At 32.9% G+C, this 26,410-nt stretch overlaps 1 protein-coding gene across 2 annotated transcripts; it reads right to left on the bottom strand.

The window, feature by feature from the left end:
* On the bottom strand, positions 1-26,183 carry LOC140447885 (DNA-directed RNA polymerase II subunit Rpb4-like). Of its 2 annotated transcripts, none has more exons than XM_072540798.1 (3): positions 25,892-26,127; positions 7,461-7,641; positions 1-361 (listed from the first exon to the last, which is right to left on the bottom strand). In XM_072540798.1, exons 1-3 carry the CDS (start codon positions 25,950-25,952, stop codon positions 184-186), a joined length of 420 nt encoding a protein of 139 aa, XP_072396899.1. In that variant the 5' UTR covers positions 25,953-26,127; the 3' UTR covers positions 1-183. The 2 variants fall into 2 exon arrangements, with proteins under 2 accessions (XP_072396899.1, XP_072396898.1); XM_072540797.1 differs by lacking the exons at positions 1-361; positions 7,461-7,641 and adding exons at positions 10,928-11,495; positions 24,955-25,828 and having other exon boundaries at positions 25,892-26,183.
* Between the last annotated feature and the right edge of the window lie 227 nt (positions 26,184-26,410).

The following is a 26,410-nucleotide window of genomic DNA, read 5'->3' as shown; positions in this document are numbered from 1 at the left end:
TTTTGTTGTTTTATATGATATATTTACTCAAAATTAAAAAAACAATGAAAATAATTTTTTAAAACAAAATATTTTACCATTACATCGTAAAAAAGTTGTTACAGCATTTTTAAATATAAATTAAATTGTTCCAAAATATAATAGAAGAAACCTGGAATTAAATATGATTATCAACTTTTTTCTCTAATACTGTATACTTCTTTTAGTTTGAATATCATCCAGGATTGCCTGAAGTTCCTCGTCTTCAAATCGTCCTTCAAGGGAAGGAATTAGAGATTTCGCCTCCTCGGTGGTTTCCGGACATAAGTTTGCGATAGCAGCCAACTCGAATTTATGAAGTTTTTTGGTCTGCATTAGTAAACTGAAAATATACAATTTTTAATTAGTATAGCATATCTTTTGTAAAATAAAATAATTTTAAATGTATTATATTGTATAACCAATAAGAAACCGATACAACAGAGTATCGGGCTTGGCCTTTGCCGAACATCTAAGTGAAATTTCAATACTATGCCTCATCTATATCTTGAGTTATCCGTATCTTTGGTGACAATTGATCTATTAACCTCAACTTCAGTAGTGTTCTGAACAAAAGGTCTGGGACCCAGAGGAATCTATTTACCAAGCTTCTAGACTAGTACTTTTCTTCACAGATTAATTTGTGATAATAAAAACATTATTTATTGTATTTGTTGAGAAAATAATATGTATTTTATTATTTATCTGGTAGTTTATAATTAGGAATCTATTATTATAACTATTAATATAACTGCTTCAGGAATACCTGTAACAAAGTCGTCACTCATATACTATATTATATGTATGGTCTGTCGTTCTGCCGCAAAGTTGCAACAAGCGCTCTAATCCATGTCCCACAAATAAAGAGTTCAGCTCTCATACAGAGAACCAAACATGATGCTTTACAGATTCTGGACGATCTTAATAACCTCCATCCTAACATCTCTTTTACACTGGAACCAGAATCTGACAATAAGTTAAACTTCTTGGATATTACTACGTCTCGTAAAAAAGATTCTCTAGAGTACAATATTTACAGAAAACCTACTCAAACAGATCATGTTATGTACGAAAAATCTCAACATTCAACCCAACATAAAATGGCTGCTTTCAACAGTTACATTTATAGGCTACTCAAATTTCCACTTTCTAATGAGAAATTCGTTAATCGACTCCTGCATTAATTTCGTTAAAATCCTTCGACGTTGTTTTCTATTGGCGAAGACAATATCTCTATTTTTTCTATCATCTCGTGGTGTTGTAATTTATTTTCGACCACAACTTTGTTTGCGTCAAATCCAAAGATTTTTTCTTTATACGGTCCACAGTTGCCCTTGAAACTTTAGAAATTGATGCTATTTTTCTGTTAAAATGATAAGTGTTCAATAATATTGTTTTTATTTCCGTTATTTTCCGTGGTGAGATGTCTTTGGCTTTTCCCATGATGTTCTGGTATTACTGGTGTACCGAACATGCAATGTTCGTCAAATTCACAAAAAATAGTATACGGCTGTCAGAATATCACTAGAGCGCAATAGAAATTATTTATTATAACTCTAAACACCAAGAATACAACATAATATGCACAAGAGTTGCAAGCTAGGCTGGAGAGCACTGACAAACAATGGCATCTGAGTTACATATTGCCACGCCCGATGGGGTGACACTATTGCCAGACTATTTATTGTACTTCCATAGTTTTATACAAGATAATCAAATGGAAACAAAGGAATTAATACATCATTCAGCTCAATTATATACACTTTTAGTAAAAAAATTACTTTTACTAGGTGGCTCTAATAATTTGATCACCCACTGTATGTAGTTAGGACCAGTACTTGATCCTAGCAACAGTATGGTGGAATACGTAGAATATTTAATTTAAAAACTACAGTCGCTAACATATTGTCTAGTAGAAACTTTTTGAGGAATACCTTTGTCTTCTATTAAAATACACCCTCTTTGAATAAGTCTTTGTAGGCGCCTTGTATAAAGTTTTAGTATACTAAGCTGATGATGTTGATTAACCAAACTTAATTTAACTAAAACAATATAAAAAAATGAAAGGACATTATCTGCAATCTTTCTGTTAAGTATAAAACAGCCTTTCAAAGATATTCCATCACTGAAAAATCGGGAGCTCATTTTATACTTTAACCTTTCTTCCAGATACTTCTTTTATAGAAACTCCTCTCGAAAGTTAGCTTATGAAGTTTTCATAACTTCCGAATACTCTCCTAATCTTGTTTGAAGTTTGTTACAAAATAAAAAATGAAATGTCTTGGTTGTTACTTACAGTTTAGACTTTCACAACACAATACCGGAGAATTAAATGATTTATAATAAAAATTCTAAGCATTACGTAAAAATAAAACTGAAAGTTTCTGTAAATTTGTACCTTCATTAATATTTAATGTAATTTAATTTGTATTAGAATTGGAATTTTTTTTCTTTTACTGTTGTGATAATTGATTTTGAATGTGTACTAAAGTGTGATTTTTTTAGAGATATAGAAATGTAAGTTGGTAATACTTTTTAACTGTTGGCGATTTTGACAGCTGTCAAGAGATTTATGTTTAGTTCGGATTGGCATTTCAGCATGAATAGACTTGACGCCTGAACAATGCTTCCAAATTGTACAAATTTATTTTGAAAATTGTGGTTCTGTTTGAAATACGTATCGCGCACTACGTCCATTTTATTGTCAACATAATAGTCCAGCAAAGTAAGTAATTCGATTAACCATTGAAACGTTTTTGCACCACGTTTACTCTAAATGATAATATGCATCCACAGACACGCCGTGTAGTGCGTACAGAAGTTGTTGCTGCTGTAGAGCGAAGCATACAGGAATACCCGAATCAGTCTATCTGCCATCGTGCACAGCGGTTGGATACGTGTCCATCAACTTTATGGAAGATTTTGCGGAAAGATCTTGCTTTGCGTGCTTACAAAATCAACTCATGCAAGAATTGAAGGTACATCATCACCTAACAAGGCGTAGATTCGTAGATTCGGTGAGTGGGTCTAAAATGAGATTAAATTGATATAAGGCTTTCAAAACTAAAACGAGATTGCCGTTGATTCCAATTTTCATAAGCAAATTTTGTTTAGCGAGGAAGGTAACTTTTGGTTGAATGGTTACGTTAACAAACAAAACTGCCTTATTTGGAGTTAAGATAATCCTCAAATGTATGTTGAGAAACCATTACATTCAGAAAAGCTGACTGTTTGGTGTACTTTATGGTGTGGTGGAATCATTGAACCGTACTTCTTCAAAAACGATTCTGTCCAGAACGTTACAGTTAATGATGACCGCTATAGAGCCATGATTACTGCCTTTTTCATTCCCCAATTGAACAACCATGATGTGCAGAAGCTGTCGTTTGAATAAGACGGCGCAACATGTCACACAGCTCGTGCCACAATTGATTTATTGCAGGTAGCCCAGTCTGGTTAAAAAAAAAGGTGGAAAAATGTTTCGCAGATATCTGAAGCTTTTAAGACATAGGTGGGGGATACTAGATGATGAATAGATGAAAAAATACTCCTAGTTTTACCTTGCTTTTTTTTTAAGCAATAATTTATGGTCACAATTTGATTTTTTGTCTATAAATTTTTTCCCTTATATTTTAAATAAACAATATTTATGTCATTTTTTTATGTCAAGAATATCTTTATTTTCCCGTTTTTTTAATAAAATTGATAAATAATTTACAGAGATATTTGCAAAAAAGCAGTTTTTTTGCACTAATTTATAAACTTTATTAATTTTTTTATTAACAAAATAAAATGGTATTAATACATTTAAACATCAAGGAATTACCATCTTTTAGATTTGTGCGTAATTTCCCTCCGATCAGTCAAATATTTTATAAGTTATTTAATTTGTTTATTCCTGAGGCTAATTATTTAAACTATTGAGCTTGCCCTATGCATAATGCTAGACACATTCAGCAAATTTCATAGGATTCTTTAAGACTTAGACTATCTCAGAAGTTAAATGCATATTGAGTTTTCATCGAAATTATTTACAAAATAAACGTTTGAAAAAGGGGTATGTTTTTTACTTATAAACAATTGTAATAACTTCTAAATTTTTCAAGCTACAGACTTATACGTACAACCATTGGATAGCTGGTAAAAAAGCTCACATTAAAAAAATAAAAAACCTTCTATCTTCTATCTCCATTGTTTATAAACATTAAGAAGTAAAATTTGCACAAATTTTGAATGAAAATCTAAACTTTATACTGAAACTTATAGCTATAAAATTTATCTAATTTTTCGAAACGACGGTACTTTCGAAAGATCGACATAGGAAAGTCGAGAGGATATCTGTTTCAGCTCCGTTTTTCTTTCGGCATCGGAACTTCAAATTGCAACACGTAGGAAAAATTTACATTATCTTGGCTTCCTTTGCAGCTACAAGCCTCTTTTTTTATTCTGGGGTAGCTCGTAGAAATATGAATAACTACATAGCTTTCACTGGCCGGAAAATATGGGAAAACTCGGAAAAATTGAGTCCATTTGAAATTCACCCTAAATAGCTTAAAAAATATGGAAGTTATTGCAATTGTTTATAAGTAAAAAACATACCCCTTTTTCAAACGTTTATTTTGTAAATAATTTCGATGAAAACCTAATATTCATTTAACTTCTGAGATAGTATAGGTCTTAAAGAATCCTATGAAATTTGTTAAATGTGTCTAGCATCATTCATAGGGCAAGTTCAATGGTTTAAATAATTAGTCCCAGGGATAAACAAATTGAATAACTTTTAAACTATTTGACCGATCGGGGGGAAATTTCGCACAAATTTAAAGGACGGTAATTCCTCAATGTTGAAATGTATTAATAACATTTAATACATAGTTAATAAAAATAATACAGTTTTGTTAATAAAAAAATTAATTAAATTTATAAATTAGTGCAAAAAACTGCTTTTTGCAAATATCTCCGTAAATTATTTATCAATTTTAATTGAAAAAACGGGAAAGTAAAGATATTCTTGATATAAAAAAATGGTATAAATATTGTTTATTTAAATTCTAAGGGAAAAAACTTATAGATAAAAAATCAAATTCTGACCATAAATTATCGTTTAAAAAAAAACGCAAGGTAAAAATAGGAGTATCTTTTTATCTATTCGTCATCTAGTAACCCCCACCTATGTCTTAAAAGCTTCAGATATCTGCGAAACATTTTGCCGTGAAATCGATGATTTTTGTATAACCAGACTGGGCTAAGGAAACGTTTGGTAACCACTGCTAGACTATTTTATGTGGGGATATGTGAAGGTGCTAGTCCACGTCGATAAGCATGAATCGATTGACGACTTGAAGGAAAACCTTCTCCTCAGTCCTAATCCCTTTTGGGATGTGGTGACACCATCAGGCCTTTACAGTTTTTTCACGATTTCCCTCCATCCTTACCTGTCCTGGGCTAGTCGTTCGGCTTCATGTAAACCTTGGTTAATCAATATTTTTGTTTGATCTACCCAACGGCTCGGAGATCTTCCCCTAGGTCTCTTTCCTTTAACTCTACCCTCGACTATCAGTTTTTCCATTGTACCTGTTCTTCTAGCAATGTGTCTAAAATACTGCAAATATCTCTGTTGTATTTGTTTAAGCAATCTATCTTTCACTTTAAGTTGTTCTAATATCGATACGTTAGTGCGATGATCAATCCAGGATATTCTTAACATGCGGCGGTATACCCATATTTCAAAAGCGTCTAGTTCATTTTTATCAGCTTTCTTTAAGGTCCACGTTTCGGATGCATATGTGGCTATGGGAAAAATGAGTGCCCTTACCAGCTTTAGTTTTGTGTGTATGGTTATGGTAGAATTTTTCCAAATTGTTGCCAGTTTAAAATAGCAGGTATTTTTATACAATTGACAACGTTGTATTATTTTCTAACAAATTATTCAACATTAACCAAGAAGATCTATCTACTACGCTATCAAAAGCTTTTGAAAAAGCTGGTGATAGCGTAGAACTGTGGGCAATAGAACAAGCATTAGTCAACAACCGGATCGACTCCAGGTACAGAATATTAATACATATCTACGAACAAGCTGAAATGATAGTGACGTTGGGTAATGGAATCGAAACAAGACGAGTAAAAATCAACCGAGGCGTAAGTCAAGGAGACCCAATATCTCCAAAATTATTTTCAGCTGCCCTAGAAGATATATTTAAGTCAATAGGCTAGGAAAATAAGAGAATCCCTATTAGCGGAAGATACTTGAACCATCTTAGATACGCAGATGATGTAGTACTAATAGCCGACACGTGGAATGCACTGAATACGATGATTGAAGAGCTCCACGCAGAATCCCTAAAAAGGACTGAAAATGAATTTCAGCAAAACTAAACCAATGTCAAACAAAGATGACAAACCTATGAGAAACATCCAAGGGACAGAGATAGAACACGTATATGAATATACATATCTGCGTCAAAATGTCAAGGTAAGCAAAGAAAATCAGACTACCGAAATAAGCAGGCATGTAAAAATGGGATGGGCAGCATTCGGAAGACTCTTATACGTACTTAAAAATAAAAATATACCTAAAACCTCTGCGAACCAAAGTGTTTAATCCTGTGTCCTACCTGTACTTACCAAAGTGGAGCTCAAACCTGGACATTTACTAAAATAAACATTGAGAAGATCAGAAAAACTCAAGTAAAAAATGCTGTCAAACAGGCAGCTAAACTGAAACGGAAATGGGCTGGACATAACGAGAATGGCCGATGGAATAAAGAAATCGGGAATTGGCGGCCATATGAAGCCAAAAGACCACGAGGAAGACCGCAAATGCGCTGGAGCGACGATATTAAAAGAACTGTAGGACCAATGTGGAAACGTCTTACAAAAAACAGAGATGAATGGCGAGAATTACGAGAGGCCTATATTCGGCAATAATAATAGATAGAAGGGCTTAAAAAACCCAAGGAGAATAGTTAACACTCGGCATTAACCTGTTAGTGTCAATATATCTCAATTTCGTATATTAACATTAATACACCTGTTAATGTTGAGATTAACCATTTTCGAAGTTTAACCGTAACGCATATACGACACACCTTTCGGTTCACCGGTCAGGTACTTGTGCTCCTTGAAAACGCCTTTCAATCTTTTTCTTTTAACTTCAAAGTGAATGAACTAAATCATATGAAAATTTCAAGCTTACGGGAACAAGTTTTTTTAAATTTTTTCTAGACTTTCATAACTACAGAGGTTGATGATGTGCAGGGCTGATGCGTGCCAGGTGATGGTTACCGTACTTAGCATGCTATGACCTATCATTATAAGAATTTCTAGCCTAAAAGACAAAACGTTACTCGGAGGGTTCAGTAGCTCTCCTACTATTAGGTTTCACATTTCTAACGGTCGCGATGACGTAACTAGTTTGTTTAATTGTTAAATATACTTACTTTCTTACAGCTGATATGGTTTCCTTGTTTTTAAACTTCCTAAATCGATCTGTATACGTTAACGTTTTCATAAATACATCCGAAAATTCCTGCTCATCCTCCGCAGATTCATTTTGATCCTTTCTATGTTCTAATAACATGTGAACCTCCGATATTAGTAAAGTTTCTGCATTTTCAAATTCTAAAAATTGGAATACATATTTAACAATTTCCATCTTATAATTTATACCGACGACCTCTCAATAAATATTTAAAAACACATAAATATTACTAATTTTTTTTAGGTTTACATCTACTAACCTGAACTCAGTTGGAGTCTACGTTGTGCGTTGTTCTACCTTATAAACTCAAAAACTGGTTTGATATACCGAGTGACATATCAAACCAGTTTTGTAAAAAAGATTTAAACTATACCGTGTTATTAATCATTAGACCAAGCGCCAAAGCTAATATGTCAGAAACCCGTATAAAAATATTCTAATAAATCCCTGACACCACTAGTTTGGTAACTGATTTTTTTCAGACGTACAGATATATTTAAATTTTATGAGGTAGTGGTTTTATTCTGTATATTATAATAGTAATTCAGAAAATAAAAAAGGCGTTCAGAGTAATCGATTTGTTCTCATTCCAGTTTTGTTATACTAAACCAATCAGTTTTTTTTTTAGAAAAAGAAGAAAAATAGGTTATTTATTTAATATATTTTATATTTAAATCTTTACAAAGACAAATTTGGTATGACTGAATGGTAAAAAAAACCGGATGTGACACTCCGGGAGTAACCGAGGAGGTGAAGCATATCGTCTACGCACGGAACGGTGGTTTTTAATTTGATTTAATTTATTAAGAAAAATGCACGGAACTACGTTTACTACTCCACGTAGTGTGTAGTCGCGCGATCTGCCGTAACAGTCGTTTTTATTTTATCATACCTCTGCGCGACCCACTGCTCTGTCCGTAGCCAGCGATAACAAAGCTATGCTTCCGAAATAGTTTTTAAGGCGAAGCTTCTATACTGGAGTTGTATCACTTTTTTCTCTATAGTAAAATGTTTAGGCGAGCGTCACGGAACTAGCACCACGAAATAATGGTTGTTCACATCGATTCACTAGTCCCCATCAATTCGTTTCTTGTCATATATTTATTCTAAACAGTTTTAAATTAAAAACTGCATGAAAATTAACAAAATACAGACATTAAATGAGAAGTAAAAAATTAAAAGAATATCTGTCAATAAAAGATTCGATTCGTAACGATTGTCAAATTTTAAGTCATTAGTGTCATCCAATTAATAACAGTGTTGAATCATATGTTTAAATTTTTTTCTTCTTCTTCCTCTTTATAAGCAATTCTGCTTGTTCATTGACGGATTAATACCTCTATGGAAGGTTGTCACTCCATCTTTTGCGCGGTACTGTACTACTTCTGCCGATTGGTGACTTATCTCTTGCTATTTTGACGACACGGGTCTCCTCCATTCTGCTTATGTGGTTATTCCATTCTTTTTTTCTATCTTGTGTCCATTCATTTATACAATGCACGTTACATTTTCTTCTAAAGTCTTCACTTCTCTTTCGATCTCTCATCGTATGTCCTGTAATTTTTCTCAGTACTCTCATCTCTGCCGTTTCCAATAGCCTTTGCGTTGTGGCTGTGTCCGGTCTTGTTTCTGAGGCATATGTCATTATTGGTCTTACACTGGGTTTATAAATTCTTGACTTCATCTCAGTGTTAATGTGTCTGTTTCGCCATGCAGTGTTATTAAGAGATCCTGTCAGTCTATTTGCTTTTTGTACTTGATCTCTCACTTCTTTGTCCATAACTAGACAGTGTAATTCCCAATTTTTTTTTGTTTACAAAATTGATCAGCTTGCAGCGTATAGTGAGTTGAATGGATCTTCTAATTATAGTTAGAACAGGATGTTCCATGCTTGTTTTCACAAATTTTTGGAAATGTTCTAAATACTGTACGAACAGTTCTTATGTGAACTATCCTTTATCCGAACAAGCGTAAATAGCTCTAAGTGGACCCCCTCTTTGGAGTTGTACATTCATTATTTTCCTCGCAAAAAAATGAGTAAAACACAAACTTCGGTTGCGCTGAAAGCACACACCACTGTAATATTTCTGCCCCTTTCTCAACTGGTATCAAATCACAATTGCTTCACTTCTTCTTAGCTAAAATCTTTCCTCGTGTCTGGACAGTAGAAATCCCTGTATCATTAGTGTGGACAATTTTATAGGCAATAAAATTGTACTTTGCTTGCACTTCTTCTAGATTATAAAAAATATGGGGATTCTTCTTTACACAACGCTGTTATTTGGTTTATGGATGTTGGTTCCGGCTTACTGAGAGCGATTGAAGGATTTCTTTTCATAAAACCCCATCCAATCATCGCCTGCAGTTTTTGTATCTTTATTAAAAAGGTAAGGTAGGTGATTTTTTAATTTCTTGCCTTGAAATTCCATAGAAAAGGTTTGAGAGATGTAAAACATGCCTGCTAGATATTTTTCTTTTACTTCTGAAAACACCGGTTTGGGGCCTAAAGAAGGTCCATTATCGCTGTTTTACTTTAATCCTTTTTGAAGGGTACTTCCCAAACCATTACTTCAATGAGGACATCATTTATCATGTTTGAAATAATGATTTTTTATTTTTAGATTTAAAAATTATGTTTCCATCAATCAAGGGGCTATGGTAGCCCAACATAACCCCAAAATGTAGATGTTTACCTCAATTTTAAAAAAAATTTAATATTACACAAAACGCTACTTACGATTATTTTTTTCTAAAGTCTATTGACTACTAAAGAAACACTGTAATGCGTTTAATGAAAACCAAAAATTAAATTTCATCCGCGAAAAGATACAATTAAAATTTCTTATCGGACGCCTTAATTTTAGAAATCGCTGGTTCTTCCTTAACTAGTTAAACTACCCATTAGTAGATAGCGCCACTGGTTGATTTCGTTAAATAAATTATACACTGTGACATTTATTAGAAGCTGTGTGGCTTCTATTACCTTACAGGCCACCATTCCCTTGGTTACCCTTAATTGTTTTTGATATTTTCGTAACTCATTCAAGTATGGATACAACATGTCTTGTTCCTCTTCCTACAGCATTTAATTCAGGGTTGTAGCTGTGTTTTGTCGCCGCCCGGCTTGGTCAAGTGCGCGCGTATCATAATACTTTATTTCCTCACGGTATTAACATTGATTTGAAGATTAATCGCATGAGCCTGGCGTGAAATTACTTTATACAATTTAACATCATCTGCGGATATTAAATACTTGGAATCATAGAGGCATCCAGTGATATAATTGACAAACAACAAAAAGAAAAGTGAGGCGCACTCAGATCCCTGTGTCATACTCTAAGAATATCAGAAGCCTACCCCAAACCAGTACAACTTGTGTTCTTCTTAGACGTGCATGAAATCTAGTAAGAGAAATACTGTAATTAAGATAGAGATTTATTAATAAATCGAATTATATAAAACTTATTTATTGTTATTAAAATTATTAATAAAAAGAAACATTAAACTTAAACATAAATCAAATACTTTTGTTTGAATATTACACATATATTATACTGGAGGTGGTTTTAAAATATATCCCGTCTGTATCAAATAATCATACAATTTTCTAGTCTTATTTACATCAATTTTCAACAGTCTTCTAGCAGTTTGTAAGGAAACAGAACCATTTTTTTTATTCTCAGCCACCAAAGTCTCCCTCAGCTGGAAGTAAGCAATTGGAACCAGTCTTACAGTACTGCAGAGTTCAGCTTCTTGAGTAGATAGCTGCGCATAGCCAGGCATGCCGACAATTTCAATTGGGGCGACACTTCGACGGCGATTGAATTTGGCCAAAGTCGTGAAATTTGCGTCTTTGGTCTGCTTCCAATTGAGAGCCGGAAGTTGTTTGAAAAGTTTTAGAGACTTTTTGTTGGCTTCGCGGATCTTATTGAGTTTGAAATATAATCTACCGTCAGCTAATGTACAAATGCCCAGTCTTTTCAAATTTATTAACCTACAAAATAAACGATAAAAAATTTGTTAGAAAGAAAAAACCAATGCTAAGATATAAAAATACACAAAGATTTCGCTTAAATATATTTGTTTGCGACTGGCAGCTCAGTACAAATGCAAATAGAGGTTAAAGGTTACCGTCAAGGCCATAAACCATTGCCGTACGGATGTAGTTGAAACCAAATAAGATTTTTTTAAAAATTATGAGTTATGCATTAATTTGTTTAGTTACATATACGCTAGTATAAGACCCTATGAAATTAAACACTCTTACACTAATAATAATAATAAGAAAATACAAAGCACGAATGTTGTTGTATCTTAGGCAAATAATGTAATTGTAACCTGTATTTTATTTCCCCCCTTAATGTTTTCACGAAGCCACTTCTCTGTTTTAATAGTAGTACCTATAATAAAGTTTCAAAAATATAGGCAGTAAATTCTCAGAACTGTGAATGCGATAAAGCGACAAAATCGTTGCCAGTTTGTGATGATAGATATTCTAGCAATTTATAATTTAATCATTGACATGCAGCAAAATTATCATATTATGATCATGATCGTTTTGTATTTGTTAAGGTATCTAATAAAATGTATTTAATAACATCAATATTTATGTATAATATTATATTTATATACATTACTTATATATAGAAAACATCTAAAGTACGATAATATTCTTTGTAAAAGTCATACATGACAACATCGTATTCTAGGACCGGTAGAAAGGAATAGTAGATCAACGTTGGTATAATATAGAGAGAGATAAATTGCTCATTGATTTCCTAGCTTAGCATTCAGTAGCGTATCGTTCACACTGTTGCAGTGAATTTTAAAAATTAATCTTAATATAATATGATGAGACTTATATTTAACTTATGAAGTGAATACGTTCTTATCACAAAAAAACACTTCTCAAAAAACTACTTTCAAATTCCATAATTTTGTACAAAACATACCAGACAAAGAAACTTTCTATGACATTTAATGACAAACTATAACTTTTTTTAATGACATTTCTTGTTTGTTACAAAAATTAATTATCGAAAAGGCAGGTAGAGAGATTTACCCTGCTGTTATTTCAATGAAAGGTTTCTTTTCATTGGAATTCCTTATATTTTGAATATACTAATTTACATAATTAGGAAAATCCAATTAGGAAAATCCAAAAGTGAACTTTTACTTTTAGTGAACATATGAACATAGTGAACAACTTATAGTGAACACACGCACATATATATTATAATTAAATAAAATAAATCGAATCGAATATACCTAATATATATAAGAAGTATTAATTTTTTTAAGAGCAAAATATATTGGTGCAAAACGTATTTTAGTTTGAAAACTAGGTTAACAAAATAAACTTACTTACATACGAAAGTAATCTTGATAAAATGGTTCAACCTCCACAGGAAGTCAAAATATTAATCATCGTATGAAGACGACTCGTCGGCTGATGAAGAGCTATCGCGATCACTATTATTTACATTGATAATTAATGGTTCAACCGAAATATCCACTCTTGTGTCTAAGTCCCACATTCTATCTTCTTCTTTTATAGTGTGTCTTATACAATTTTTCCAAGACTCAGGTGTGACATTTTGTATGGCAGTAGCTAAGAAGCACTTCACCTCCTCCATTTTAAAACTCAAGTTTTCTCTTGCCACTTGGTTTTTTATTTGAGCCCATATAAGCTCAATAGGGTTCTTCTCACAATGATACGGAGGGAGGCGATGTACAATTATGTTGTTTGCACGAGCAATTTCATCGACTTCATATTTCTTGAAAACGGCTATATGTATCCTCGCGAGATTTAATGTACTTTCAACATGTTGTCATCGAATGGTATATTTTTTTGAGAGAGCCAGTTGACTATTTCACCTTTTCGCCAGGCAGTCGTTGGTGATGGCTCCAACAGTCGACTGTGGTATGACGCATTGTCCATAACAACGACAGAATTTGCTTCAAGGTTTGGTAGAATATTTGAAAACCAACCTTCGAATCTTTGAGCGTCCATTTCCTTATGGTAATCGTTGGTTTTCTTGGATTCGAATAGTAACAAGCCGTTGTCCAAAAAACTCGAATCGCTGCCTATATGTGTTATTATCAGCCTCCGTCCTTTACCCACTGGTGTTTTTAAACTAATGAAAGCTCTTCAATGAAGGGTTGTCGACGACTTTTAATTTCTAAATCTTGCCACAGCTTTGAGACAGTATGACCTTGATTTAGCCAAGATTCATCTAAATAGTATACTTTTCGTCCTTCACGATACTCTCGGACTTTTTGTAAGTAATTTCTCCGCCACAAAACAATTTCATCTTTTTCTAAAAGAACACTATTCCTGCTTCTTTTCATATATTTAATGTTCATTTGTTCTAATGTTCGCAATAAAACACGTCGTGATATTTTGGGTATTGAATTATCGGAATTTATTTTAACTTCAACTTTCTTTAAGGTTGGGATTTCGTTCCGAAAAAAGAAAGCATGAAATTTCCTCCGAATAGCATATTTGGTATGATCTTCAAGCTGGATGCGTTTTCTACCTCTGGTTCAATGGTTTCAACAGGTCCATCATCCAATTTGTTTAAAATTGTTTATATTTCTGTATACACTTCTCGTCGACACTTTAGTCAAATCACTACACAGGGTAACTACATCGTTGACCAACATACTTTTATTCCTTTCACGGAGTCCACAAAACACATTGAATATAATAGTTTTTTCTTCCATCGAAAAATTTGGACGTCGTTTACTTTTACTGCTTTCACTTTCCGTATTACTCACAACACTAAAATACGTGTTCATTGCTTAGATAATCTAATCGATATGTGAGTCATCTCCTGCGTTGGGGCCACGATAATTAGAATACTATTTTGCTGACGTCACGTTACATAGCAACGACGAATAGAATCGACGGTTGCTAGGCAACTTGACGTCAGCAAAATAGTATTCTACTCATCGTCATCTCACCACTGTTTACTTCGATAGCAAAACAACTGAATCCCTGAGTAGCTGACTTTCACCGACTATCGCGTTATTAGGGAGGTATAACTATTACCTTCTAACCTAAAATTATTATTTGTTATCGTAATTAACTCGAATTTATAAAACAATAGAAAGTATTGGGTTGTACGGCGATGTAGTATATCTTTTCTAAGTAAAAATATTAAGAGAATAAAAGTTTTGATTCTAAACGAAACGAAAGACGTATGTGGCGTCCTTCATTTTTAAAGCCAAATTTAGATTTCTCGTTCCAAGAAACTCCAGCTTACGAAATTTCGTCTTGTTATGCCATGCCTGTCACGAAATATTCAAAAATAAAAGTTTAACTTTGACACCCTTTATTTTAGTTATTATCAACTTTCGAACTAAAGTAAGTTAGTTTAAATCGGCCTATTTTAATCTCAGGAATCTAAGATTAAGTTATGGCCATTCGTTACCGAACACCATGTATATTCTATTAATATATATATAATAACCCAAATGTCAATAATAATCATATTAAAATTAACATAATTATAAATAGGTACATATTTATTTAATACAAGTAGCTTTGTCGTAACTTCTTATGACATTTTTCGTACGCCATTGGAAGACCTACAATACCGATGAACCGTCACTATTACTTCTAAGAATTTACTACCTACAAATTAGAAACTTTAGAATACTATATTTGTATTTATAAGGCACATTTACAGTATTACATTCCTAGAATATTTTGTTTCATTAGGAAATAATCTATTATTAATTATTTTGACGAATTTGACATATCATCTTTGGGGTACCTGCCTTCCTACCGACCGAGTAAGGGAAAGTTGTGACGAATTAGATACCGTCCGTATATCAGTTAGCAGTTCAGTCCATACGTTATAATGGCATGATACGAGTAGTGTCAATTTGTTGCTGCTAAACTTAAAAACGACTAGTATTCTCCGGCTTTATTCCAATGGCGGGCGTTCATTCTGTTCTATGATGTGTAGTAGTGGATCTAGGTTTCATCAATGGTTACCAATGGACGCCAAAAATCCAACAGATTGCGGTTCAACAGGTCGAAACACAGCTGAGAAATGGTCACAGCATTATGTTTTTATTGACTGACCTATTTGTTTAGCATGTGGTTTAAGTTCCGTATACGTATTCTCACCTGTTGCTTTAGTTCTGCTCATGATATCTATGTTATCTACATATGCTGCCAGTTATACTGATTTATTGATAAGTATGTTGTTTCTACCTTCTGATGTTTTTCTTACTAGGTATATTGCTATATTAAACAATGTTGGTGCCAGCCCATCACCCTGTTTTAATCATTGTATTATTTGAAATGGGTCCGTGATCTCATGTTTTCTGTACCTGAGCCACTGTATCCGACATCGGCATTCGGATAAAACTAACTAATTTAGACGATATTTCAAATTCACTTAATATTCTGTATAAGTGTGACCTATTTATTGAGGCATATGCCTGTTGAAAGTCGACGAAAATATTATAGATATCTATGTCATGTTCCCAGGATTTGTTTAAGACCTGCTTAACCGTAAATAGTTGGTCGATGGTTGATCTTGCTTGCCTAAATCCTGCCTGATATTCTCCGCTGATCTTCTCTGTGAGGGGTTGTAGTCTATGGTTAAGTATACTGGTAAATATTTTATACCCACAATACAGCAAGGAGATTACTCTATACTTTTGACAGTTGAGCTCTTAAGTACGGACCTTTACTACAAGCTCTTCCATGAGCATATCGCCATCTTCTTATCCGCAACTTTTCCAAAAACGTCAATTTTATGCATCTATCAAAAACATACTAATGGCTGCATCTTCCTAAAATTTGACATGTGTTTTTAAAAAATGATTAGATTTTCTAGAACTAATGTTTAGACCATCAGATACTCAAAGAATGGATACGAGGTCGCTGCTCATTTTTCTTGTGCATAAGCTCTAATTTTTTTGTAGTTAATAAATGATAACATGTATTGTAATAAATGAAATGTTTGACAGCGCACGAAAATTAAAAATTTTAAACTGTTACATAGAAGACGTTGAAAATGAAAAAAAGTAATATGAGAGAACGCACATTTTGAGTTTACAAAGACATACAACTTATAAAATTAAAAAGAAGAATTCTGAATGTTATAGACTAAAACAAAAATATTTTACGACAAACTTCAGGTTGACAATTGGGATAAAAATATGGCATTACCTACAAAAACCAAATTATTGCACAAATTTAGAAACAGACTTCCTGTAGCTGTGCTACTAATATGTACTTTAACATATCATATAATATTACCAGTATGGAAGGACAAATTCCTGAAACCTACAGAAGAAGAACTACGAGAATTCAGAAAGAAAGCTGGAATTATTTAGAATGGGTAAAATTAGGTTGCTAATGTATTAAAGATTATTTTATTAACTTTAAATTCAGTAAAATTTAAAATATAGTTTCATGTAGTAGATACAGCTGTACTAACACAATTATAAAAAATAATTAACAAAGTGCCTCTTATAATAGAACTGTACTAATTTACCAACATATTGTGATTTCTACCTCACTTTTCGTCTGCGACTTCTGCAATTATTATCAAAGGCGATAAATCTGCAATAGGCTATGTCTTTCTGATACATCAAATATTACAAAACACCAATATATATAACAAGCGAGTCTTCTACAGCTGGCGCCGCTTCTCGCATCCTAATTTCAAGCGTTTTCTGTCGAAGCAATCCTCAGTTGTTAGATCTCTGGCGGTCATTGCATCGTCGACATCGTCTCTCCAGGATCGTCTTGGTCTACCTCGTTTTCTTCTAGTTGGTGGAGTCCATTCTTCTATTTTTTTTTTGGCCATCTATTTTCAGGCATTCTCTGAAGGTGTCCATACCAGTTAAGTCTTTTGGCTTCGATTGTGTCTATTATGTCTAGATCGATTTCCATTTCTCTCCGAATATCTTCGTTTCTCATCCTATCAAGTCTAGTGAGCTGGAAACATCGTCTCCAGTAGTTCATTTCCATGGCCTTAATTTTTTATTGGTTTCTTTGGTTTATTTCCCAGAGTTCGACGCCGTACAGCCCAATACTTTCTATTATTGTTTTATAAATTCTTCTTTTGTTATTTTTTTATTCCATAATAGTCCGTGTAGCTGTCTGGTGGCTGCTCTTGCTTGGCCAATCCTGGAGTGTATTTCTTCGCTACTTCCTGCTTTTGATGTTATTTGGACTCCCAAGTATTTAAAATTGTCTTTTGGTTTTATAGTTCCCATTTCGATTTGTAGGCTTTCTGGTTTTTCTCCTACAACTAAGTACTCAGTTTTTTGTATATTAATTGTGAGGCCCCATTTGGTATACTCATCTTCCAGTTTTCTAAGCATGTAGCCTACATCACTCTCGTCTTCAGCTAGAATGGCCTGGTCGTCAGCGAAGTGTATCGTGTACAATCTATCATCTCGGATTGGGATGCCCATATTGCAGCACTTTCTTCTCCACACTAAAAGTGCCTCATTTAGATATATTTTGAAGAGTGTAGGTGCTATGCAGCAGCCTTGCTTTAGGCCCTTACTAATAGGAATTTCTCTAGTTAATCTATTTCCAGTTTTAATGTTTGCCGTCATATTTTTGTAGAGCTGTTGTACTGCTTGTATATTTTTTTGCTTATTCCTTGGTTTTCCATTGCTACCCAAAGCATTGAAAGCAACAAAAGACCAATGAATCCAATATTACTACTATATAAGTCTGTAGATTTTATATCGGCTTATCACAGAGTGCTGAGATGTCTAAGATTAAACTTAATATCTTCTACTCTATAAGACTTGTAAAAATGACTCAGATAATTTTTCACAAGTATTTAACACATGTGTACACTTATGACAGGAAGAAGCTTTGGCATGTATTCCTATCGATAGAGCACTGTGGAAGATTAAGAGATACTGACTTATACAATAATAGGAATATTTATACTAAATAAAAGCAAATCCTGGTAATCTGGACCTGGCCTCCCTCTCCGACTAAAATCTTAACGATATGTTTGCCTCATTCTGAACTGTGGCTGGAAATGTGAGCTTCATAATGAGAAGAGAAAACAAAAGTAATGATATAGTAAATTAATTAATTAATCTAGGTTTCTGTAGGAAAAATATCGGGAAAGAAACGAAAGGCAGAATTTATAAAACAGTCATCAGACCAATAATGACATACGCGGCAGAAACAAGACCTGACACAGAGAGGACAAAAAGAATGTTCGAAACAGCAGAGATGAACACACTTAGAAAAATTGATGGTAAGACACTATGGGACAGAGCTAGAAGTACAGATATACGACGTAAATGCAAGGTGGAGAACATCAAGAACTGGGTAATAAATAGAAGAGTAGAATGGAACGATCATATAAGCTGAATGACAACAAATCGAGTAGTAAAGACAAGAGACGATTCCCCAGTAGGAAGACGATCAGTCGGAAGACCACGAAAACGATGGAACGACAACTTACTGGACACACATTGAAAAACAGACAGAGTCATGTCTGTATAAAAAGAAGAAGAAGAAGAAGACGATGAAGAAGAAGAAGAAGGTTTCCTCATGACCCGAAGTTCATAATTAAGGAAAGAAAAAGTAAAGCCAATAAACCAAACTAACAAGACGAAGATTTATTGTACCAATGCTGACATAAGGGTCTGAAACATCAATCAAATAGAAGATACTAAGAATAATATTTGGTGTTAGAGATGATATAGCTTTGAGTCCCATAAATAAATAATATAAGAGGGAGATGTAATATCTTTCATAAAAATATATAGGCTAAGAACAACTGTCAAGAGGTATTATAGACCCACTACTGGCAGTAGGGACGAAACGTCAGATAGAAATCATTTCAGGCCATGGCCTGTAAGCCAGTAAAACAATCGTGAGTATCGGCTTGATGCTTATTCAAGATAAAAAATTAAAAACTGTATAGTGTTTTAAAAGCGACAACATTTAATAGAAATGTGTTTCAAAGCTATTTGTAGAGCAGTCTTTATTTCTTTTAGTTAACGTTATAGTACTTCTGAAATAGTAATTTCTTGGCAATTCTTGGAAATGGTGTCTGTCTTTGTAACAAAAATACATCGAAATAAATACAAGTTATGTCAAGAGCAACAAAACAAAAACTTTTAAAAGGATAAAACGTCCAGTGCTCACTTATGGATGTTAACAGATGAATCATTGAAAAAAATATATTGAAGATTAAATTCACATAATTGGTTTATGGAGAAGGCGACATAAATTTGAAACCTACAAAGTTTCTGATATTTAATGCAGACATTCTTAAAACTATTATGTGCCACATAATGGTGATGGATAGAAGTGATCCTACTAAAATCGCTATGCCAAACGAACCGGTCAGAAGGAGAAGAAAGAGACAACCTAAGCTCAGATAGAGAGTAATTTGCTGTAGTTATAGCCAACCTTCAGTAATGGAAAATTAAGAAGAAGAAGCTCAGATATCTGTATGATATAAAGGAGAAGTTGAAAGATATTGGAAATGAGGGAATGGAGATAACTGGAACTCTACAAGCAAAGACATTTTGAGACAGGTCAAGAGCTGCACCACCATTTGATAAACATATCGTCGGCTGTATGCATTAGTGGCTTAACTCAAAAATTAATAAAATTGAATTAACATCATCAGAGGGCCTGAAAAAGCGTTTATTTATGACCTGCAAAACTGGCACAATAATAATAGCAAAAATGTCCACTAGACGTCACTAGTGTCATTATGACATGTTGTCGGTTGAGATAAATTATTTCTTGCAGTAAGTACTGGCCCTTTTTAATTGTGCAGCGGAAGTCGAACCGTGTCGATATCAAGTTTCTATGCAATACCGGTACTTTTGAATTGTGCCACTATAGCAGACAATTTTAGATATTTTTCAAACTGTATCAATGACAGTTTTAGAGTTGTGTCACATTAAATGAAAGGAATAAATTTATTGTTTTAAAACTGTCAGATCCAAAGGGTTCTCGGAAAGAAGTGAATTAATCATATCTCGAGCAGGAGTAACGTATCAATATAATAATATCAATATTATTTTAATGTATAATTCCAAATAATCGATTTAGTAGAAAACTTTAAACGATTTTTTGTTTACATCTACCGGTTTAAACAAAAAATAAACCCATTTTAGTTTATATCAACCGATTCGCAAAGAGAGGATCGTCTATATTAGGGCATTTTAGGTGATAGAAGACGTAACGATTAATAAACCTAATAGTAGGAAAAGAAAGGCTTGTTCGGACCAATGGAAAAGAAATCCAATGTTCTGACATATGTCAGAAAGTTTCTTAGAAATTCAGACCAAAAATACTCCAATATTAATGGTAATCTTGTACAGGCTCGCAGTTTAGGTCCATCTTGCAATCCATGTAAACTGAAATATGATGAAAAATTCACGTTACAAGGAAGAATTCTGATCCCAGATCAGAAAAATATTGATCAATGGGAAATATAAATGAACAACGAAATTATATTCTGAGATCCATGTCTATAATTAAACCAACATATCGATATGCAGATAAAGGTTACACATCAAGCTGTGGTTATAATCATGCATTTTAATTGGAAAACCGTGATCAGAAAAAAAAGTGTGCAAAAGATTTTTTATATTCACCATTCGAATTACTAATAGATGTATTCGAACTGGTATTGGAAAGACGGAAAGTGGCTTTATAGCAACGATCAAACGATCAAAGAGGTAAATCTTGCATAAAACATTTTGTAACGAAACTATGAACAGGGTTCGTAAACACCTTTCTTCAATTCCGACAATGGAGAGCCACTATTGTTGAACTAGTACCTCAAAAAATATATTGAATAAGGTAAAACATTGACAGATTTGTACAATGATTATAAAGCTGATTGTCAAAGAGACAATGATGAATTTAAAAAAATTGGTTTATATCATAAACTTTTTAATTATGAATTTAACTATACATTCTTTTCTTTCAAAAAGATCAATGTCAGTATTGTGAAAAATACAAAAATTCGGGCAGTAAAAAAAATAGCCCTAGAAGATGCTTATAATAACCATCATAAGACTGGAGCTAAAAATACTTGACAAAGAGAATGTAACTAACTGACAAAAAGTTGTTTGTTTGATTTACAAGCTGCTCTACCGACACCAAAAGGAGACTTTCCGCTTTCTATTATAAATGTAAGCTGTCAACCTATCATTTCTCTGTGTAAACTTCAGAAAAAGGCACTGAGAAATGTGCAGCCTATGTTTTACACGAAGAAGGAAGGTGCCATAGAAATTGGTTCGTGCCTGCTGATGTATTTGGAACAAACATCTATAAAAACCGATTCTGACGATTTGAAATTCAGATTTTACTCAGCCAATTGTGGTGGCCAAGGAAAAAACAAGTACCTAATTGCAATGTATCAGTACGCTGTAACTCATTTCAAAATTTCTTCTATAACTCCTCGCCATTTAGTTGTCGGTCACACACAAAATGAGGGTGACAGCTCCCACTCTATAATAGAAAGAAATATCACTAAAGCTTTAAAAGGAGAGCTTATTTATCTGTCGGCTCATTACCTTATGCTGATCCGAACTGCTCGTTGACTACAACCTTTCAAAGGACATGAATTATGCCTTAATAATTTTTTTGACCAGAAAAAGTTAAGTACTAAAACAGCGACAATTTTCAATGAAGATGTCCAAGGAAATACTTTTCATTTCAATGATATTTGTAAAATTCCTGTAAAAAAAAGCTCTGGTACTCACTACTATTTTAAAACTTCATTTGTGCAAGAGGAGTACAGATCAATTGATACCACCAAGAAAAAAAAACAAAAAAAGATTTAAAAAGCATGAATATTATAGAACAAGAAAAGGCTTACACTGGCAGCCTGTAAATAACTGAAAAGAAGAAAAGAATACCTTACTACCCTTTGTGAAGAAAACAGTGTTCCACCAATTCAACGCTGATTTTTAGCGACATTTAAAGCATTGTTAATCATAACTTTTTTTATTACTAAGTATCATTATATACTTTTTTATTTCGTTCTTATAGTTATTAATAAACACATTTCCTCATTCAAGTAATTTGTAGTATTCTTTATTGAACCTTTATTTCAGTTGATAGGAAGAACAAAAAAAATGCCAGTTTTGTCTTTGCCTTAATTAGTCTTGAAAGACAAAATGTTGATGTGCAGTAGTGGCACAACTCAAAATAACGGTTGAATATAAAAGTCTGTCTTACAATTCATTAAAGGCTACCTAACACTCTCCCAAATACACAAATTTTTTTTTAAATCCCACTCCATATGTAGTAAAACAAATAAGAAAAAATTTATTTAAAAATCCTTTATAAGAGGTATAAAATTAAAATAACCAATCGGGATATATCACAAAACGTTTTCGGAATCCATATTCCATCGTCAGTGTGTCTAGGTGTACATGTTTTGAGCCACTAAATATTTGAGTAAAAACCCGTTAAATGTTATTAATTTGAATTTAGGTTACATTATTGGATCTTATATGTTATGATGTTAAAGTTACAATTGGAATTGATAATATGGCAACGTAAGACTCTACAGGAGGTTGCTGGTCCTGAGAAAAAGTGTCTATGAGGACTTGTTGATAGCAACTGCTATCAGTTCAGTTCAGTATCAGCTTTCAATAATTCTTTTAACAATGAGACTTGAGAAAGGCACTGTGTCAAAACAGCTGTAGTGATAAAATAATTATAAAAATTTTGTGGAAGTTTTGAAAACAAACCTTTTCAGTGTTTTATTGTTATAAAAAATGAATTTCCATCAAGTAACAGTCAAATCCATCACTAATATTAAAAATCTGTAAATTTATTGTACATACTAAAAACAAGATTTATATAGAATATAATGATGATGTAGGTATTGCAAAAGATGGATTAGTATAATAGATCACAAAAAAATATTAAAATCTACTTCAATGTAAAAGAGTAACAAATTTTTACTACTAGAAATTAGTATGTACTAGATAAGAAAGCTAAACTAACTCCTCAAAAAACAAAATTCTTGGTAGCAAATTTAGATGCATAGTTTCAAATACTACAGAAAGTGACAACTAACCCAGATCCTATTTAACACAGAAACCTGTGTATAACAGACATTTTAGTGATTATTTGCTTATTTTAAAGTAAAAAATCGAATTTGGGTAAAGTAAAATTCTATCTATATCAGAACGAGATTCTTTTTTTACAGAAGTAAAAAGAGTATTGCTCATTTTAGCATTATAAATATCCATGCACTAACTCAAGAAGAGGAAAATAATGAAAAAGACATGTTCTATGAGGCATTGGACTTGGTGTACTATAAGTGCCTAAAAATAATGTTAAAATAATAGTAGGAGAGAATATATTTTCACCTCCATCAGTAAAGAGAGCCTAGTTGCAGACTCAAATGACAACAGACCGAGACTCATAAACTTGTCTATGATTAAGAATATGTTAAAGGTGGGACACCATTCTCCCATGAAAACATCCATAAGGGAACTTGGAAATCTCCTGACAATGACACAGTTCACCAAATAGTCATTGATACAAGACAATGTTCCAGATGTAAGTCTTCCAGAGGAGATAACATTGATAATGATCAGTATTTAGTTAAGGCACAGTTTAAAGACAGAATATTCAATCAAAAAAGGAAAGAAAAAATAAATATTCTCTAACTAAAAGATCCGGACATAGTATAGGGAGCAAATAGAAGTTAAAATAACAGAAAATGTAGCAGATATGGATATGGATAAAAATACGAGATATTGTATTGGAGAAATCAGTTAAAATACTGGGTAAAAACAGGGCAGAAAAAAGAAGTCAGCGGTTTGATAATGAGTATGAAAATCCAACAATTAGAAAAAACTTGGCACATGAAAAAATTCCTGAAGCACTTAAGAAGAAAGGAAAAGCATATCCAGAGGAAATATGAACAGCAAATGTTAAATAAGATACAGTTGATTTGATCAAAATGAAACAAGAAAATACCACAAATTCCTATATTAGTAAGTAGATGTTCTTAATAGACGAATAAAAGGTTTCTTATATCTTTCACAGATCAGGCCTGCCAAAACCTAAATCCATTAATGTTAATAAAAATCTAAATATCTTCTATAACATGTTTTTAATTAAGTAAGATAGTTTGCTTAATTAGGTTCTACAAAATATTTTATATTTTAAGGAGACTGCTATATGGGTGGAATATTTTATATTTCTATAATATACTGATACAGGTACTGTTGCTTTATAAAACTAAGACAACACATGTAGCACTTTTGACAATGTTATGAATGATCAAAAAGAGAACTCTAGATATACTTAATAAACAGATTAAAAAATGGTTTCAAAAGAAAACAAAAACCCTTTAAGTAACTAAACAGAATTAAATATCATAAATGGAAAGAGCAATAAAATATATGACTATAACTAACAAGTGAGTAATAAAATAAATAATTACCTTGCAATTTGAATTTTCAGTTCTCCACATCTGTGTAGCCCTTCCATCAGGGATTCAAAATATGTAGGTTCACAGAGCTGCATAAACCGGATCATTTTTTCATAAACATTTTTGTGGATGGTAAATTCATACCTTTTTAGCCACGAGTAAGTTTTCCTGATCAACAAAAGCCCATGATCTCTAATTAAACTATGCCATCGGTACCTATTTCTTAACCTGCGATTATAGGCTTCAACCAAAGAACATTGTAATTTCGTAAGAAGGTCATACATTGGATCATCCTCATCTATTATTTCTAAATTTGAAAGAATATCCTCCGCATTTTTATCATACTCAATTTCAAAATCAGATCTAGCTGGATTATATCCTGCCAGTGACTTATTACCAATAGTGTTAGATAAATATCTAGGAGGTTCATCTGAATGATTAAGCTGGAATCTATAAGGAACTACTAACTCTGGAAATAATGCAGAATCTGGTAGGTTTGCCTTTGGAAAACCCTCACAGCCCTTTCTTTGAAGATAATAATAATCATAATGCTCTATAATTTCGTTCACTGATCTATTTGGAAGTTCTTGTGTCAAATGGTACCAATTACCATAGTTGCTAATCCCATCAAGAAGTTTAAGCTCTTCTTCAGCCGTCCAATCCGAATTTTCGAATAGAATAAAGTCTGTAGATAACACACGATAATCGTGATCATTTTTGTGGTTTGAAAACTCGGCTCCGTTTGAAAAACAACTTAGACAGATATTCACTTTACACTTCTCGCACAGAATGTACTTACTTTGTACTTCGTTTAAACAATTTGTACAATAGGTTGAATCGTTGCTGTCAAAAATATTACAGCTACTAAATGTTGAGAGGTCATCGTCTGAAATTTTGAATAGAAAAATTCCACTAACTAGCTCGGTATATTAAAATGAAAGGATCTTACCTTTAGGAAACTGTAGGTCTGCCGCATCCTCTTCCGTTAAGTCTGTGTTTGTGTTTGCCATTTTCAAATTAGAGTTTTATATGAGATCTGCACCTAGCGACTAAAAACTTTAAACAATACACAAAAAACGATGCTTTCAAACCATATAACTTTTAGGTTAAGTTATGATTTTATCAAGAAGCAAAAAGCAAAATAGCAAATCAAACAAATATAAAATGGTGTTAGACTTGTCAGAAGAGAGACCTCTGCTTTCCGATGTTGTTCAACTTTTGACCCACCCTACTGTATACTCTTCGGTTATTAGAGTAATCTGTAATTTGACAGTAAATTAACTTTGCTTTGCGGGTTAAGAGAGTTTCTCGTAGATGGCAGCGCGGCTAAAAGTAAAAATTAAGTATGAAAATTTTTATCATTTTAAAAATAACAGGGGTTAAAAATCTTTAAAATAGAATTCAAGTTGGGCTATCACTTTAAATATATATTTTTAATTTTTTAAGACAAGTTTTGAAGATGGTTTTC

Source organism: Diabrotica undecimpunctata, chromosome 8 (genome assembly GCF_040954645.1).
Source record: "Diabrotica undecimpunctata isolate CICGRU chromosome 8, icDiaUnde3, whole genome shotgun sequence".
In the NCBI taxonomy this organism is placed as follows: Eukaryota; Metazoa; Arthropoda; class Insecta; order Coleoptera; family Chrysomelidae; genus Diabrotica; species Diabrotica undecimpunctata.
The sequence above is the reverse complement of the archived record's forward strand: the minus strand, read 5'-3'. Positions and strand labels throughout refer to the sequence as shown.

Coding starts and splice junctions, on each gene's coding strand:
- LOC140447885 (XM_072540797.1), bottom strand. CDS start 25,952: ATGGCAAACACAAACACAGACTTAACGGAAGAGGATGCGGCAGACCTA. Junction 25,829..25,891: donor AGACCTACAGTTTCCTAAAG/GTAAGATCCTTT, acceptor TCAAAATTTCAG/ACGATGACCTCTCAACATTT. Junction 11,496..24,954: donor CTGAAAATTCAAATTGCAAG/GTAATTATTTAT, acceptor TTTATTTTGTAG/GTTAATAAATTTGAAAAGAC.